The 19,733-nt window shown below is 36.4% G+C and overlaps 1 protein-coding gene across 3 annotated transcripts in view; it reads right to left on the reverse strand.

Moving 5' to 3' along the window:
• Positions 1 to 1,041: 1,041 nt before the first annotated feature.
• LOC132034093 (phospholipid-transporting ATPase 2) overlaps positions 1,042 to 19,733 on the reverse strand; it is a 43,965-nt gene continuing 25,273 nt past the window's right edge. For all 3 annotated transcript variants that reach the window (XM_059424330.1, XM_059424331.1, XM_059424329.1), the window contains exons 17-25: positions 16,803 to 16,909; positions 15,555 to 15,686; positions 11,863 to 12,016; positions 8,220 to 8,337; positions 7,964 to 8,137; positions 7,526 to 7,577; positions 6,053 to 6,180; positions 2,376 to 2,526; positions 1,042 to 1,422 (exon numbers count right to left, since the gene is read on the reverse strand). In XM_059424330.1, the coding sequence (XP_059280313.1) occupies positions 1,087 to 1,422; positions 2,376 to 2,526; positions 6,053 to 6,180; positions 7,526 to 7,577; positions 7,964 to 8,137; positions 8,220 to 8,337; positions 11,863 to 12,016; positions 15,555 to 15,686; positions 16,803 to 16,909 (1,352 nt within the window). In that variant the 3' untranslated portion in view covers positions 1,042 to 1,086. The remainder of the gene's footprint in view (positions 1,423 to 2,375; positions 2,527 to 6,052; positions 6,181 to 7,525; positions 7,578 to 7,963; positions 8,138 to 8,219; positions 8,338 to 11,862; positions 12,017 to 15,554; positions 15,687 to 16,802; positions 16,910 to 19,733) is intronic.

Below are 19,733 nucleotides of genomic sequence, written 5' to 3' on the forward strand. Positions count from 1 at the left end.
TCTCTCTCTCTCTCTCTCTGGAGTGTCTAAGTGAATTCTGTGAACAAATTTTTAAGGAGCGGTCGATAACTTAAGCCAACATTTAACTACACATGGATAAGTTGGGACCCCTTCCACACCTCTAAATAGGTCATCATCGCCCAATCTCGAGACCTCATAAAAGATTGTAATACAAATACTCTTAAAAAAAAAAAATAACAAAAAAAGAAGAAGAAGAAGAAGAAGAAGAAGAACATCCGCGACTATCAATCTTCTTTCTCATTTTCACTTTTCATTTCTACGAGTACTTTATAACAATTGCACGTATCTCATAAATTTCAATTATCATAAAGCTTTAAGTAACCGCATAAACAAAGTAATAGACCCCTCCACCTAAATATTGAACTCTACTGCAACTAAAAAGATTTGAGTATTCCATAATTACTACTTATTCTGGAAAAATTGTAGCAATAACAAATACAACATTTCTTGTTCTTACGTCTATATTAACTTTCCATCCCTGTTATACTAGTGCAATGTGAGAAAGATCACCCACAGGTCCCACGGAATATCTATCCAAAGATAAACATTTCAACAAAAGCGAAAGATCTCTGTGCCAGCATTACCATTGCCAATCTGACTTAAGAACATCACTGCCATTGAGAAACAGGAACTTTGTTTTCTAAAGTAGAGGTTTCCAGCCCATGGCTGTCCTTATATATTATACAAATCCAGTCAATAGCATCAACCCCTAAGAAACAAAAATGTGAAAATGATGCTGGGTATATTTCTGTAACGGATATCTGTGTCTGATTCCATACAAATTGAGTAGATTATGTAAATTAATATCACCCTGTAAATGGGGTGTCGGAATCTGTGAAATGTTTCACTGTTTCCTCCAATAAACAAGAATTAACATCATGCCACACTGTTGCATCGCCATACCTTGCGAACAGTATAAGCTGCCAGATGCAGTGGCTCCTGAGCTCAATATTGGCAGTTTGAAGTGTAGAATAAAATGCTCACTTGAAAAGAACGGATCAGTAGTTAGTGTCCTCGGTGTATTCTCTTTTCTACATGTGATCTGTATAATTCTGCATGTCAATATTAGTTGTCCTTGCAGTTTCTTGTATAATTTGAAGAGAGCCGAGCTTGGGACTGAAAGAAATCAAACGGAGCTCCTGGTCCAAAAGAACGTCTTGTGGCACTAGGAGAATCTGAGAGCAGTGGTTCATAGACAGAAGTACGGTTCTTGGGTTGAGAAATTGATAAAGGAGAAATATCTTTATCCAAAGATCTCGACTGAGGCTCTATGTTACCCAGGGACAATATAGGTCCTCCCATACGTTCGGCCTGCTGAAGTATGTTAATTTTACTAGATCTGTAGGTATACCTGAAGTACTTCAAAGCTAGCACGGGACCCATGCCAGCTGCAACAATAATCTGAAATGGGAAGTGAAACCAGAATAAGTTCTGATGTAGTATAACTGCTGCTAAAAGAGGGAATCAAAAAATTAGTTCCTCTGGTAAAATAATGGCTAAAAAGGAGCATCCCATCTAATTAGATTAGATGCAACAAAGCATATTATTTAACAATTAGGAGCACCTTATCACCTTTAGCATATAGAAAACGAGTAAATAAAGATTATTTTTTCGGTCAATTTGTAATCAAATTTGCAGAAGCATTGACTTTCATAGGCATTACACTTTCTAGCATTAGTGATAACGGATCGATATTTAAACAACAAAGACTTTACAAAATCACAGCTTCACTATTCGTTAAATGCCCTATCATACTGACATATGTCTGGATCAACAAGGTAAGATGATGAAAGAATGATATCAACCCAGAACAATCTGAAGGCTAACTACACCTGTCCCAACTCTCAAGTAACGTGACACATTCTTTCCAGACATTTTAAATTATTTTAAACTCAGCCTATTATTTACATTTTTAAGTGTTAAAAGAATTTGGGTTCATTCAACAATTTGAAAAATCAACCCTTGGGTAATGCTTCTCCAATCAAATGAAGTACCAAACGACAAATATTTCTTCTAAACTGCTGGTGTAATAGCAAGTCATCTCCTAAAGCTTTCTGCCCAGCCACATTCCATTTAAAAAAATTGGATGGACCAACTATTCTGAAGCATTATCTCGACTCCTTAACTGTGTTTTTGTTAAGCATGTTCATCATGGTTATAAAAGTAAAAATCCAATCCAAAGAGAGCTTCAAATTCAGAAAGTATACGAACGATAGGGTTAAGTACATTCTAAATTAGTTATGAAAAAGACCTTTTAGAATTGTGAACACTAGACAATCACTTTCAAAACATCATGATATCTATAAAGGATTTGAGCACTACCTGAAAAAAGAAGACAGAAAAAGTTCACTTACAAATATAGTAATCCAGTATGAGGGCTGTCTACATAAGCGAAACATTATTGTATAGAGGCCGGAGGATGGGAAGGCACTGACAATCCAATTGATGACATAGAAAGCAACAAGATTTCCCCATATGGCAATATGTTGCAATATTGTGAATGAGCTGTAAACATTGAGACAGATTTAGTTCCCTAGAGATTTAAGACCAGTATGGCATAGTACCATTACATTGCAAGCACTAATACACATACATTTTGTCCAACTAAACAATGATTTATATAGTAACTCACGAGGGAGGTGAAAATGATACTATCAAGAAATTTACTCATTTCTGCTTTCACTGGTTGTCAGCCAAACTTTATCCTTCATAGGCATAACTTAGTTTTGAGTTTAGAAAAATCACATTTAGGGTCTCAAATATACGAGAGGCAATTGGATCCTTATTTTATGAACGTGGTCCATACACTCACCACCAACCAATTCAGAATACTTTCCAGTTGCAAATTAGCCTCATGTGACTATCCTAATGTCTGGAGGCAAAGTTAGAGAAGGATCAAACAATAGACCAGCAGAAAAAAGGAAAAAAGACGACCCTTCAAGAGGACTTATCAAAATAATAGTGGTAACAATTACAGCAAAAATAGCGATGATCTTAGACTATCAGTCTCCATCGTTGCCACCCCAATCTTCGGCCAGGCCCACTAGCTTCACCCTTCCCCTTTCACCTTTCCATCCAAGTCATCATCAGTATTGTTAATGGCATGCTTGAGGAATATTAACCTGAGAGACTAGCTAGGTGCGGTGTAGGTATTTAGAGATCCACCTTGCTTAAGTGGTGCTCTATCTTAAATAGAATGACACTGAACAAGAAATGTTGTCACGGTCGATACATTATGGATAAGTATATTAGTGATTAGGAATTACAAGTTTGGAATTTAGAAAACTTTGACCCTAAAATCTGACTTAGAAACTAAAAATCGTATCTTTGCCACCGCAGCAGAAATTTAAAAATGATTTCTGAACTTGAATTGACATGGTTTTACTTCATATCTTTTGCTTAATTGAAGTATTCTTAATTCCTTTGCCGGCATAACCACACCTTTCTTCGCGTGTTTCTTACCCAGTGGCACCACCCCTCTCTTGGATGACTATTACAAAGGCACCTGCATCTTTCGGCCGCTATTTCAGCAATATTTTGCGACTGAAATTTGTCCGACATGATCTAACAGCTGAAACATTTTCTGTGAGATCAGGCAACAAAAACTTTTCCAAACAAATTTCTACAACCAAAACCTTCCCAGTGACTTTCCAGCATGTTCACCGAAGACTATTTTGGGGATTTTATCTACTTCCTATATGTCAGCATTGTAAAAAAAGTTTGCTTAAAGTACATTTACGCCCTGAAACTTGATGAATCCCAGATTCTGTGCTTTGCTCGCCTAGTTGGTATCTTTGGTGTACAGTAAAGGTCCTAAGATGCGCACATCTTCACTGATGAGCTCTGTCTTTAAGACCAAGACAATAGATGATAAATATAATTGACAAAGTCAATGTTACCATTGTCGGGAAAAAAATTGACAAAGTGATCCAGTAGTTGTTAAGAAACCGTCATGACTAAACTTCTAGTATTTCATAATAAGAATTTAGATATTCATTAGAAACAAATTAGCTACTAAAAACTTATAACTATATCGTTTCATCTATATTAGAAATTTAAAATGGTCTTTAACATTAATTGTGCTTATATTACATTTTCTTGTATTGCATTTTTTTTTTCTCAATCGGTGCTTTGCACAATAAATAATCCTGAGGTCGAGACTTCGAGCCTCTCTCACCCCAATTACTTTTTTTCTTTTGCTACGTCGTCCTATTATCTTGCTGCTATTACTGCTTATTATTACTGATGCTTTTTCATCTCTCTTGTCGAGGGTCTATCGAAATGCCTCCTCCTACCGTCAAAAGGTGGGTAAGAACCCGCAAGGGTGGCTCGATTGGTTGAGCATGGGGCTTTCATAATGGAGGTCTCGGGGTTCGAAACCCCCGCCTACAACAACAGGGGGATTTGCCTCCGGGTCGAGCTCGTCGCACGGGACTTGTCTAGTGCGGTTATCTCTCTGTGGTTTGCGAGCTATTGCACAGAGCCGGGTTTACCCCGTGCGCACCCGAAGGGTACGCGGCTACGGGTTCCCATGTTATCAAAAAAAAAAAAAAAAAAAAAAAAGCGAGGGGGTAAGGTCCGCCACACCTACCCTCCCCGTACCCCACTTTGGTGGGATTATACTGGGTATGTTGTTGTTGTTGGTGCTTTGCACAATAATCAAAGCTTTAATTGTGTTTTGTCGCTCAAAGCCTCAACAAACTTTGGCCTCTTTGTTGATTTTTCGCTTTTGACTACTCTTCTATAGGTTGAGTTGTGTGACTAGCTCATCTAAAAGCTTAAGCTGCTAGAGAGAGTACACTTCAAATTTATTTAACCATGACACGTCTTCTCATTTATGGATCTGGTTATTTTTCATGAATCAAACACGTGAAAAAATCTTTTTGATAAGAGTAGCTTGAACCCAAGACCTCTGCTATCTCCAATACCATGTTGAATTGTGTCACCACCTCGTTTAAAAGTTTATCCTTTAAGAGAGAGTACACTTATCTTTACTTAACTACTCTCTCCCATTTTATGTGACATACTTCTCTTTTTAGTCTGTCCCAAAAAGAATGACACCTTTTTTTTAGAAACTACCTAATCTTAACATCCCATTTTTATCCTTAATGATATGACTTGTTGGAACCCTCACCATCACTCATTTAAACTAAAAAGACATGTGGAACTCTCACCACCACTCATTTGAAAGGATACTCCCCGTATTTTCCATATATATTGTAAAGTCTTCTGTAACTTCTCAAGCTCTGTGCCCAATCAAGTGCCGCCACATAAATTGGGAGGGAGGAAGTATGTCTTGAGACTCTGTTCAAAACAAAGCAAACTCAAATTGATTTCTCTAATTTGTCATCGAGTGTCATGTTAAAGCATAGGAGTTAAAATATTCGGAATGTCACGTTCTTAAGTAAAATATTCTCCCACATTAAATAAATACTATGTGTATTGTAGTTAGCACCTATAAGGTGTATCTTGTATTCATCGAATCATCTGCCACCCATAAACCTCGTCTCTTATTTTCTCACAAAAATCACCATCAGAAACTTCCCATACTGCTCCCACCTCAGACCTCTCTGTCCAGCACAGATATATCACGATGCGTAATCCTAATACAACTCCGTTGCCCCAGCTTAGATTTCATTGGTGTACTTTCTTCCTCATCAGAGTTCAAAAGAAATAAGTATAGGACCTAGAGGTCAGACAGAAAGATTCCAGAGGTTGACACAACCACAAGCATAGGGTAGCAACGACGATGGTAAGACGTTTTTTCCCTTTTCTTTGTGTCAGTTCCTATGTAGTTCTTTTTATTGGGAAGAAAGTGAGGTTTTCAAAGATACCCTAGGCTGCTGACATGAGACTTACATGGGCTTGAAAACCAGCCAGAAACCAAGGACCAATTAAAATTCCCAACTATTTTGAAGGATCCTTCTCACTTATCTGTCAACCTGTGGCAGTCAGAATCCTCTTCCCTACTCAAGCTCTGGAGGAAAGAATCTGTGGATAAGGTAGTGAAATTTAGAACATAGAAACTTACTTTGTTTCCAGTGCTACAACAAATGCCTGCAACCAAATACATCCGGAAAGTGCCACCATGGATGCTTCTTCCATCTCACTTTTCTCAAAAGCATATGCATGAATGGTGATGACAAAGACAACAATAGCCTGAAAAAAACACCTTCAATCATTATGGCAATATATTAAAACTAGATTTATCAGAGACTACTAGAATCAGGTAACAGAGGACATAACCAACTATTAAGCAACTAATAATTCCCTCCAATAAGTTGTATACAGGCAAATACCAATAATATGTCCCAAAAAAATATCCCAGCTTTTCAGTGAAACAAAATGAGGTTAACTATATCTAGCAGTCTCTAAAAAGACAATAAAAATCACAACACCCAATGTACAAAAAAAACGTAAAAAGAAAGGCATGCTTAAATTGATCACAAAATGAGTGAAGGAATTTAGACTCCAAAAAATCTGTCCCAACAATGACACATTACTTCTCCATGCATTCCAATTCAGCTTCATTAAGGCAACAAGCCATTTCAGCAGGCTCTAAAAATGTGGCAGATATTATTGAGCAAACTTCTTGTGTTACAGCAAGAGATCAGCACAACCATAGTTTAATTCGCAGATGAATACTCATCAGAATAAGCCTACTTCATTCTCTAGGAAAGCCCCACAAATCAAGATCCAAGCCACCATCAGAGAGATCAGAATAATATATCCCAGATATGAAACAGTTCTGCTTTTTGTTTCCTTCTTTGACATATCAAGAAAACTTTTGATAACAACTTTTTGTATGGGTCCCTATAATGACCATTCATATTAAAAGAGAACTGCAACTGAATATGTGCACAAACCCCAAAATAGTTATTCTTTGATTTGAAGCTCGCGTTTATTTTGCTCCTGAAATTGTACTATTAAAGTTAATTGATGAAAGTTTAACAGTTTGATCTACAATTAGATTTGAGAAATAAGAGATGGAAACTACTTTATGCTTCTGTATAATATGCATTATATAGAAAATGTAATCCCTCCATGTGATAAACCTTCAACTGGCTCAAAGACCAATACAAGAAAGTTCGCCTAGATTAGAGTTGGTGAAGAGTCAAATTATTTTGAAATGTTAAAGAAGCTGAGTTCCCACTGAAGATGTCATATCAAGATCAGAACCATTCACATAGTGTCAATTCGAGTTGATTAGAATTCTTGGAAACGGAGAAACTTAAGGAAATATATGAAGTATTTTGAACTAGATAGAGAAGAAGGAGGTAAACTTTTGCAGGGAGGGAGCAGTTAAAGTAAATTGAAAGTGGAAACTTCCAGGATAAGTAACTAATTAATCAGATATGAAAATTAACTGGCTACACCTAAGTCCATGTTCTTCCATGACTTGCAAAATATTCAGAGACTGCAAATCCAATGCTAAAAAAAATAGATGTGCAGTTCTAAGGACTCTGCTGAATGACATTAGAAATTTGAACCGAACAGTACTCACATGAAAGAGAGAGCGGCCAAACCATCCAGCAAATGTGCTTGGATTAAGAAGCCTGTTCAGAAGATGAGTTAAATGAAACAGTGAGGTTAGTTTATCAAAGAACATATTAAATCAATAATATTTCTTTGTTGACTCAATTTCAGAAAAAATAAAAGAATAAATTAAAAGAGGGGTGAAGTGCTACAAAAAGAACACTGCTCAATTTTTAAGTCTATCTATAAGAGGAGATCATATGAAAACGTAACTGCTTCTTTCGTTTCTTTGGACCACTGGCCATCTGCTGGGAGTCTCGGGTTTAATACCGATATTTTAGCAGCAAATCCAATAAAACTAAGTGACACAAAATTAAAGCTATAATCCAACTGCGACTTTTGAAACAGATGAAAAGCAACTACAGTAGTTAAGATACAAAAGACTTAATGAGCACAAATCTCAAACCTTCCTGCTTGGCAATAGAACAGTATTTGTGGATGCTGCATTACTGTTCTTTCACTGAGATCTTTGTCAAGGACACTGACTAGAACAGGAACACTGGTGTAGAAAACATTATAAGCCATCAAACTAACAGAATTGAAAAGGCTTGTTCCAGAAACACCTGAAATGAATGAGAAGCTGGTACGTATGGTAATGTTAGTACAAGATGTGTAATTAAAGTTGTCGAGAGGCACTCAACAAAAAACAGTCTAGCACTTACAAAATCTGGATGAAGCATATTAGGAGGGATTTGTAGAAGGAATATTGGGATAGAAATGCTGTCCTATTATAAGAGTAACGTCCATGGACAAGTATCAGTCTTTTCAAGAACCTGAATTCTGCAAGCCAGGAGAAGTACACATTAAAAGATAAGGAGTTTGGTGGATACCACAATATCAATGCCTACAATGCCGTTCTTGTTTAAGTATTTCCCAAACAAAAAGACAGATGAACTTCAGCAGGAGTATATATATTAAAAATCTAATAAACGTAGGACATGTTGCAGTAAAATGGAGAATACTGAATAATCCTGAGAGAGGAACAGCACCACTGAAATTAAAGATACAAGTTCAGATTTTCTTGTACAATCAAATTTTAATGCAAAAATAAAAACAGGTAAAATATATGTACATCAAAAAGCAGTACATCAGCATTGAGTTTAAGGGGTCTTTGAGATGAGGAGAAGGGAACCAGGCAGGACCGAATACACACGACAGCAAATACTTTTCACAAGATTATGTAAACCTTGGATGAAAAGGGAGCAATAGGTGTTTCCCAATATCTTTTTGATCGCCTGCAGTGCTTTAACATGTTGAATAAGCATCAATCTCCAACGACGACTCGAATGATAACTTATTAATCTACCCATGTTACCTGACTAATTCCCTTATCCACAGATGTTACTTGCATATTAAGACATCTTTCACAAGTTTCAATAAGTCAAAAACGCCAATATCTTGAAATATAGAGGGGGCTCTCACAATTTTAAAATGAACATTAAAATATAAAGTTCAAAAATATCTCTTTAAATACAAACCAATATAAGATGTAAGTAAACCTTTCAACACAACAACAACAACTATACCACAACACAAGTAAGTAGGGATCAGCTGTATGAATCCTCACTAACCATGTCACTCTTTTTAAGCTCATCTCAAACTCATATTATATATATATATATATATATATAGAAAACATAGGACCTAAACTACACGTGCAACATGACTGAAATATATCCTCAACTAATTTGTATCCCTATATAAATCTTTTTCATCCATTATGCCCTGTTTGTCGCTAGGTCCGCATGGACTCTAGAAGATTGTAGGTCTTTCGAGACAGCTTCCTTCTAATTGATTTTAGGTCTACCTCATCCCCTTTTTAACACCTTCATTCACCACGGTTTCACACCTAACAGGTGCATCTGGAGGTCAATGCAGACAATTAAAGCAACCATCTCTCATTCTATCCTCGATGTATGCTACTTGTAACTTCTTCCAAATGTGCTCATTATTAATCTTGTCTAATCATGTACTGCACATCTATCTTAGCATCCACATCTCTCGACACTCATCTCATGGATACGTTGAACTTGAGCAGTAAAAGATTCACTCCTATATAAAATTGCTAGTCTTAAAATTGTTCCATACAACTTTCCTTTCATTTTCGTAGATAACCATATATCGTATTACACCTAGATAGCACTTCCTCATTCCAATCATCCTATTTTGATTCTAACTGTATCATTTTCATCTATCATGTCATTCTCATTAAACATCAAGCAACTACTTTCCTTAAACTAGTCATTCAATTGTATACCCTCTAAACCAAGCATTAGGTTGGATGCCTTCAATTTTCTGATCCTTTGTTTCCGAACATTTCTTCTAGCCTGATGCGTGCTTCAAGATAAGGTAGTCATTTGTTTAAAATTTGATATTGCCTTTAAGATTGAAATTTGATATATTACTGAACCTATCAGAGTTTCATTAGAATTTTTCTGTTCAATAGAACAAAGAGATATTTCTTTTGTCATCCGTGAAATGGTGTATGCTGAGATGTATCCAAAGGAATAATCAAGGTGTGGCAAGTTGGCTCGGACATCATCCTTAGAGAAAAAAATGACCTTTTCACAATGCTGGCATAAAACAACATCAGTTTGCATTTTTTTGTGAAGTGGTCTATACTGACAATATCAAGAAAGGAAGGCAGGCTGTGAAAACTTTGAGACTGCATAGCAGGATGTATTTATTTAAATTGGCCATGGAGGCGGGAGTAAGATAATTTTTGGAAAAGAGTTATTGAAGCAAAAATAAGGTATGGGTGACCCTGGTGTATAAGGCTGTAGCATCATCTCATGAAGAGGCATCAAGGCAAAAAACCAATAATAAGTTAGAAATGATTATTTTCTGGTAAAACTGAATTTGGAGATGGGAAAAGATAAAAGGGTGGCATATATCTGGCTAGAAAAATATCCCACTTATGCTTGTTCAGAAATTGCAAGCGCCTGCCAAGTGCAAGTTGTCTGTTAGATGTTTTCCCTGTTCTTCATTGTCTTGCTGCATGCACTGATGCTACCATTTATAAGTAAGAGTAGATAACAAAATGGGACCCTAAATTCAGGATGAACTTCCATGACTTGGAGGGTAGATAGATTAGAACAGCTAATCGACAACTTAAGAGGATGAAAGAGCTCTCCTCACAATCAGACACTTCGATTCAGAAGACAGGAAAAGTTGGCTGCTTTTGTATTAAGTCCTGCTCTATCACAGTTATCGAAACTCGCGTCACAGTTATCAAAACTGGCCCAGTTTCCAGTTCCGATAATCGTGATAGAGCAGGATTATTACAAAAGCAGCCAACTTTTCTGTCTTGTCATGCATGAAGTGTGTCTTACACATGAAAAGCCACAGTAAATGACCCCACCACCTCCAGTAGATTCTACATGTTTGAAAAGCCATTTAAGGCCACAATTGTTTTTGCATTGCCTTGCAACTTGGCTTATATGGTGCATGTTTGAACCTTTCTGGAGCGGAAGGGGAATGACAAACAGCTTGGAGGAGGCTATTACTATCTGGAAGACAGATTAAGAAGAAGCGGCTCACAGTACTATGGGACTTCATTTCGTTGCATATTATGGAAAGTTTGGCTGGAAAGGAAGAATAGATGGTCTGAAGGTAAAACAGAAGATCTTGACGATTTAATTATTATCAATCTTTCACTGTTTGGTGCAACATGAAATATTTAAGTCATTTTAACACTTTGATTGACTTTGACTCCTTGCATAATTAAAAAGGAGTTCATGTGCTCTGTGCCAAGGTTTTGAACTAGCACTTACTCGGTGTTGTTTTGGGGTTGAATAGATATTCACTTATATATGTATAAAAAGGAAGAGAACACATATTTTCCCCCATGGGAGTCCGGGCCGAATCTCAGTCCTAGATTCCCAGTGTGGTTGATCATCGAAAAGACGAGCTAAACATCATTGGCTTGGTCAGCCTTTACCTGACCTACCTTATACTAAGCAGGCTCATCAAACAATGCTCATGGACGGCCTTTCACCTCTCTCTTGTTGTGGTAAGACACTTACTATTGGCCATTTCCTACCAAGTGTCTAACCCACTTGCTCAAACCCCTGGGTCCGCCACTGGTTACAAAATAATTATCAATCGTTCATCAACCTTCGATCCTTGTTGAGTTTTACGGTACTACACTACACTGCCATGAGTGCCACTTATTGCTACTACCTATTCCATATTCTTGACATTCTTTTTGAAACAGAGGACAGATGTGAGGTAAACTAAGAAGCAGCTAATATAATGTTCGTGAGTAAAACATAACGTCAAAAAGAAGAGTATTGAAAATCTCACTTCCAATACTATAATCAGCTGCTCTTGCTGCCTGCAGTCCTTCTCTCCCACTTATGCCAACTCCAATGTCAGCTTGTTGGATCATCCTCACGTCATTTCCGCCATCCCCTATTGCCAGTGTCCGATAGTCACACGATTTTAAGAGTTCTACTAGCTGAAAGTAACAAAATGTAGTTGAGACCAATACACCCATAAGTTGTACTTTTATGAACTATAGGCATCAACATGAAGAGCATTCTGCTATGCAAAGACCATATCCCAAAGTTACCAGCACAAAAACATGTTGAGATAAAAATTGTCTGTCCTGGATTCAAACTAATGTAGATTTGCTTAGGATATTTCAAGCATCTTTTTCAATGTTTGAACTGCAAACTTAATTAAAATTGACCCGACTATACAAGGAAAACCAACTTGTTAAAAAGTCATCATGAAATACAGAAATATACCAACTCCGAGCATTTACTAATAAATTTTCTTTCTCAATGAACTGTTCTGTTTCCAACACTTTGATCTTACTCCAAAAAGTAGTTTATTTTATCTCATTAGACTATACATGTAATGGGAAAAACTTTCTGCAACAACATCATGTAGGAACCTCTCTATGTAATTGTTCTTTGCTAGTGAAAAAGAATGAAAGTAACAAAATCCCAACATATCACTCTTCAGACAGCACAACAGAAATGCTACAAGTTGCTATCCACCCCCGAAAATCAGTCAAACCTACCAATAGCAGCCTTGTTTGTCCGGCCTTTTAAATTTAAATCTCAACTCTCAAGAGATTCATATTTCATTAAATTAAAATTTTAAAAAGCTAATACAATATCAATAAATCCATAAAGTCGCCGTTTAAGGAATGTAACGTGGAATGTGTAAAAAATGGTAGTCTATGTTAAGGATAACGAAATTGATGATATGGAAAGAGCTCATTCCTTGTAAATATGAGAAAGGTTTAGAGTTCGCATAATTGTGTAATTAAAAATAGAAATTACTTTCCTTTTCCTTTTTTAGAAATACACTCCTTTTATTTAGGATTACTTGTAAATACTATTTACATCCCAACATGCTTGAGGGAATAATCTAGTAGTTCACTCTCAAATCTCATATTTCTTGACATGGTATCAAGCCTCTAAGATCTTGGTACAGACTCAAATAGCTTCCGCTACCGGCCGGCGGTGCCTGCCAATGTGTGTCCGCCTGGTCCTGATTGTTCTTCTTTTCAGTGTCTAGCACAACCCCTATCTCCAGTCAAGCACTGTTCATCTCTCCGGCGACCATTATATGCCACTATGTCTTCAGCAACCGGCCCTGCCACTTTCTATGCCACCAACATCCTCTAATCTTGAATTCTTTTATCATAGCCAAGCTTTGAGTCCCTACTCTGAAAAGTTCTTTCGCCCTACTATACTAATTCTTTTGTCAGAGCCCTTGGTTTGAGTCCGTACTCTGAAAATTCGTTATCCTTACTCTAGAAAATCTTTCTCTTCCTCTTCTACTACTTCTTCCTCTAATTCTTAGGTTTGAGTTGAGTCCCTACTCTGAAAATTATTTCTCCTTCCTCCAAAAATTCTCTCTCCTCTTCAGATACTTCTTCCTCTAATTACGTTTCAGCTAAAATAAGGTTATCTCTTGTCCAAAAAGTTCCTTCACTTTCTCTATTTCATGAGAAGACTAAACACATAAAGATTGATCGTCATTTCGCCAGAGAAAAGATACTCTCAAGAGACATTATTACAATGTTCATGTGGTCAAATGATTAGCTTGCTGGTATGTTCTCCAAGTCCATAGTACGTCATCGAACAAGTTATATATATAGCAAGCTTGGTACATATGGTTTGTATGCACTAGATTGAGGGGGAGTCTTAGGATCTTAATGAATATGCTAGAATATCGTAAATATCGTAAAGTATAACACTTAATTTGCTCCCTTCTAATTATATTGTAATTATGTATTGATTTCCTTTCCTTTCCAGGACATGTAAACTTAGTTATTTAAACCCCAATAGCTTCACGGAATAATCAAGCAGTGTTTTCAGTTCCTTCTCGTCTTTCTCACAGGATCGAACACCTCATTCTATTATTACCCATGAAATTGATATGACAATCATTCTGTAATACATATTGCTTCAAATCCAGTGTTCTATGAACAAAGCATATAAAATCTGAAATAGATTTGTATTTTATTCGAAAAAAGATTGAATTGAGGTGCATTATGACAAGGGTTTTGTCTAACTAAAATGATGAACTAGCAGATGATCTTACAAAATCATTTCGTGGCTTCAGAATTGAGTATATTTGTGGCAAGTTAGGAGCACACGACATGCATGCTCCAACTTGAGGGGAGTGCTAAGAATTAGGAAATTATTAATATGGAAAGAGCTCATTCCTTGTAAATATGAGAAAGCTTTAGAGTTCTTATAATTGTGTAATTAAAAACAGGAATCACTTTCCTTTCCTTTCCTAGGATTATTTTTTTTCCTTTTTAAGATACTCGTAAGCTCTATTTAAATCCCAACATGCTTGAGGGAATAATCAAGCAATTCATTGTCAAATCTCTCCTTTCTTTACGAACTACAAAAGCCCCCAACTTCATCTTGTAATTTCTCCTGTTCCAGGTTTGAAAGAGTTTCTGGTGTTCCGGTTTCCTCGTCGGGACTTACAAAGTTTATCAAAGTTATGTACTCTCCAATAAAATATAATTAAAAGATTGCTTTTGGTTATCATAAAATAGTAAATGCATAAATATTTGATTAAGGTTGTTATAGGGTGGTAATTTTTACAAAGAATGTACCATTATAGTAATGGTTGTTGTTGTTGTTATAGGTAAAAAGTTGTCATAAAGAGGTCAAATATGACATAAAAACGGATCCAAAAAGAACATGCCTGTTATAGTGAGATGTTGGTTACTGAGGGTGGATATTATAGAAAGGTTTAACTGTATTTAAGATTATGATGTCAAGCTATGTAGAAAGTCTATATCCTTGCCATTCCATAAAATGTGACTCAATATTTCGTGAGATCACCCAAACAAGTCATCAAATTTCGTTGTACTCGTGATTTTCTCCTATCAAGAGAGCTAGAAACTTGTGATGCAAGCTATAGGAATAAGGTATAGAGCCTCAAAGTGTATGGCCCTGTTTGGGAAAAGCAAGGCTTATAACTAGTTTAGTGCTCCCAAGAGAACTTTTAAAAATATTCAGATTAGGGCTGCACAAGAGTTCCCAAACACGTTCTATATCTTTCTTAAAACAACCTTTCAAGTGCTAGAATTTAGATACTTCATTTGGACTAAGCAAATACACACATCTGCAGATAAGCAACAAAAAAATTTAAGGTGCTTATTTTACAGATTAAAGTAGCAAAAGAATTTTAGCCTGATAAGTTGCATTTTCTACTTGCATATGGGGAGACAAGGAGAATTTTAACTATGACAAAGAAATAGAAAAGATCGAAGCAAATACGAAAACTGCCAAAATATAGTGACATGACAAATTTAAATATGTCAAATAAAACTCTCTATATCTTATGAATAATTTTTCACTACGTGAATTTTAATTTCAAGGCCTAAATGTGCCCCGTAAGAAGTTGGGATGGGAACTTATGAACTTCTTATTCTCAAAATAGGTAACAAAATGGTTTTGTTCTCTCCTTAAAATAATAAGTATGAAAAATGATTTTGATAGTGCAAATAATACCTGTGCCTTTTGGGATGGAGTAACACGACAACATATAGCTGTTCTCGACAATATAGCAAGTTCTGTGAATGCCTTCCGATAATGCTTAAGTACAATTTCAAGAGCCCAACCATCCACAACAAAAGCAACATCCTGCCAGAGATAAATACTAAGAGTCACGTATCATCAAAGAAGAAGAACTAAAAGAAAAGGCACCACCCATTCCAACATAAGTGTTATTTCAGAGATATTGGAGGGGAAGTAAGTTTTCTTGTTCTTCTGTTTCCTCTCTCTCTGCAAGCACATTTCTGAGATTTACAAGATGGTGCCTTTGAGTAACATACAGAAGAGAATGCTATAAACAGGAAGAAGACCCAAAAAAATGGAAGGGGAGACGGGTTCAAGCCGTGGAAATAAGACTACGTAAAATAGACCTAGTATGGTCAGGCCCTTCTCCTCACCCCAGGTAAAGTGAGTGCTTAGTGCACCGGGCTGCCCTTTTTAGTGTTTCACTTGACCATCATGGATAAGATGTACTGAAATAAGTCGTCTAAATATTTTTAATGAGACAAAGCACTTCTATGATTTTAGAGTCTCCTTATTAAGCAATAATTGTCCATCACAAATACAGAAAGCAGGGAAGACTTCCATCTTCCTGCAAGTGTAGCCATTACTTTTAAAATAGAGAGTTGATGTATAATCCTGGCGAACTTCTTTGTGTATGATCATCTTATTTTAAAAACACTCAAGACATAGCCTTATTTAACGCAGACAAACATTTAATTCTAAGGATATCACTAACAAATTAAGATCCTTTTCAAGCAATCCAAATTTAGAGCACAGCCAAACAAGTTCACAACATTAAGCTTCACTCACAAATCATGAAGTCCCAAAAGCAGACAACTCAAAGATATATTACTTCATCCAGACATCCACTACTAAAAAAATACACACAGAAACCCGGAAGCAAGTGTGTATCCTATGTTAACATCATGCACCATATATGCAAGTACAATGGTCAAGAATACTATCCAGATCTTAGAAACTGACACAATTGAAAATGCAGTTACGGCTGGAAATTGGAATAAGCAATTATTTTGGCATCTCTTTTTATCCTTTAGCAAAGGGGATTATTGTAAGTGGCAGTCAAGCAAACACTTACTGTCATAGCTAAGCAGTTGATGGGTGCTGATGGAAATGAAAGGATTCGTATTACCAGTTAATAAATAGAACACTCGTCAACATAGATGTGCATTCAACTCAACATACCTTGGGTTCTGCATTTGTTATTCTCATTGTAAGAAGAACTCTCTCCAGACTTTGACCTACTTCATCTTCAGTTCTCCCATTAATTAGCAGAAGCTGACCTTTAGGTTCTGCAAGCATGTCAATCAGAAAATAAAAACATATCCTGACAAATTTTTAAGAAGAACCGATCTCTTGTCACAATTGTGGCATATGATAGAATACAATCCACGAGGATCAGTCCGGCTTTAGCATATCCATTTTCTTTTATCACTTTGAAGGCAAACCTAGTTAATTGCTTTAGCCATGCAGCTGAAAAGCATTTCTGAAGATGCAGGCTTCCGGTATTATTGGATCTGTTGCACAACAAGAACACTTGGCAGGATGATCGTGTCGCATTTGATTCTCTTTAAACTAGAAAGCCATCTTGTCCTCAGCATTGCATCTTTTGTTCTATTCAAATGGATCTTTTTTTTCAGTATATGGCTTATTTACGTCAGTAATCAGTTTAGGGTGACATTAGAAATCATAAGAAAATTAAAACCTCAACATGAGAAGATTCAATAAGAGGTCGTTTGTTTTAGAGACAAGTTATGCAAGGATTTGTAATGCAGGGATTCCAATGTAGTCAAAAACAATGCAGCGACTGTAATGAGGGATTAGTAATGTAGGGATTCGTAATGAAAGGATTATAATGCATGGATTATTTGTTATCGATATTTAGTTTAATATATTACTCCCTCCGTTTCAATTTATGTGAACCTATTTCCTTTTTAGTCCGTGCCAAAAAGAATGACCCCTTTCCATATTTGGAAACAATTTACCTTTATGCACTGATTTTTAGCCACACAAAATATATGTGCCTCATTTTACACCACAAGTTCACAAGTCTTACTCTTTTTTCTTAAACTCTGTGCCCAGTCAAATAGGTTCACATAAACTGAAATGGAGGGAGTATAAATTATTATACAATGTATAATGAAAAGTATGTGTTACTTTTTTTTCGATAACTGTGGTGTCTGGGCCACTTGCGCGCACCTTGACTAATTCCACGGGATACCTGCCACCTCCCACCAGCAACAGGTACTAGACAACTCTGTCCACTAAGGCTAGAGTAGATGGGAGAAATCACCTAGTGTTTTGTCTCTATATGGGATTGAACTTGAGACCTCATGGTGCTCAACCCAATTCAAAGTATGTGTTACTTTTAAAACAAAATAAAGTTTGTTTACTATTATGAGGGTTAGTTTTCTCATTTTAGTATTTTTTATCCATGTACTACTACTACCCGCATTTTTATTCCAGATTCTATCTTGCATAAAGTAATACATAGGTTATCGCATACCTTTATGCAGGTATATTTATTTCTTATCTGAGGAAAATAAAAGCAACAATTAGAATTTGTATAAATTATGTTGCATTTTATGCAGGAATTAGATCTCAACCAAACATTAATGATGGATTTTGTACGGGAACTAAATCTTCTCGAACCCCAACCAACACGAGACCTAACTAATTCCATCAAATGTGACCTACGTAGACTCTCATCTCTATGATAAACAAAAACATAACTTCAGAAAAATTTACAACGAAGCAAGTAAATTAACAACAAATGTATCTAACTTTTATCATGGAAAAATTAGAAAACATTGTTTCCTTTTGCATATGGCTGGCTCTGGAAGACGGATTGTATTTAGGCTATGAGATTACTGAATTGGAGAGCATGTACTGAGGAAAATTGCCTTTTGAAAGTGATTACATACCTTGAGATGTTTTTTTTTTTGGTAAACATACGTTGAGATATTTGCCAGCACACTCTCTATCAATACTTCCTTCCCCACTTTATACAAGTCTCTCTTCTAAAACCCTGCAGTCTCCCCTTTTTTTATGAGAAAGGTTAAAGGTAACAACTCTCCCCTAGTCTTTTGTCAACTCTTTTCATTACTGAATTCCACATTGCACAATCCTTATACGAGGAGCAGGAGGCCCTTGTAAGTTCTCGTGAGAGATCCAACATTGAATACATCTTTACTTCTTCAAGGTTGTCTATTTCTCCCACCGGAAGAATTCCACATCAAGTTAATCCTCAGTCCTAGAATAGATGGGTGATCTGTTAATCCTTTCTGCTTCCTAGTTCCTACATCTAAATTTTTCAAGAGCTTGCTGGACAAATCTGTGGGTTCTCATCGCACCATTCAGGGCACAGTTTGGTAACTTAAGACCAGATTTTAACAGTAGTCCCATCTGTATCACCATATATGTTCTACTAAGATCGCTGTAATTATGTCACAGGAGTCCAAGCTTCTGATAATAGGAAACCTATCAATTGCTCTCAAACTGTCACTTTTTCTTTCTATTTTCTTATCCATATTTTTTTTTTTTTTTTTTTTTGGATAACCGCGGGGTATTTATTCTCTTATCCATCTTTTTCATCTTTATTTCCATATATATACTCTACTAAGATGGCTTAATTAAGTGTCAGAGACTAAGCTTCTGATATTTACACGAGTTCCAGGAATCTGTTAATGGCGCTCAAAATGTTACTTTGTGTGTATTTTATTTGGTATCAACTTGGACTCTAGTGCATCAGCATCAGTGTAGGGAATCTTATATATTTTCCTTTCTTTAGCGGCTTTAGAATTCAACTTCCACTGCTACAATGAAGAGTCCCCGAATTGCACCAAAGCCACCTTCTTTCTTTGATCATTTAGCCATCCACTAAACATCCGTCACAAGACAATTCATGCTCATTTAGTTAGAAATCCAAATGAGACCATAATTTTTCAAGAGCCACTGAATTGCCTGAACTCAAATAATCCTTTATGATAATGAATCTGGCAGTAAGCATAAGGTACAGGCAGTTGATTGGAAGAAATTCGTGACTCACAAACATGGGAAGCAGCTAAAGTTCTTTAACTGAAGAGAGACTCATAAGTCATAATGCCACTTTTGTTC

Source organism: Lycium ferocissimum, chromosome 10 (genome assembly GCF_029784015.1).
Source record: "Lycium ferocissimum isolate CSIRO_LF1 chromosome 10, AGI_CSIRO_Lferr_CH_V1, whole genome shotgun sequence".
Taxonomy (NCBI): Eukaryota; Viridiplantae; Streptophyta; class Magnoliopsida; order Solanales; family Solanaceae; genus Lycium; species Lycium ferocissimum.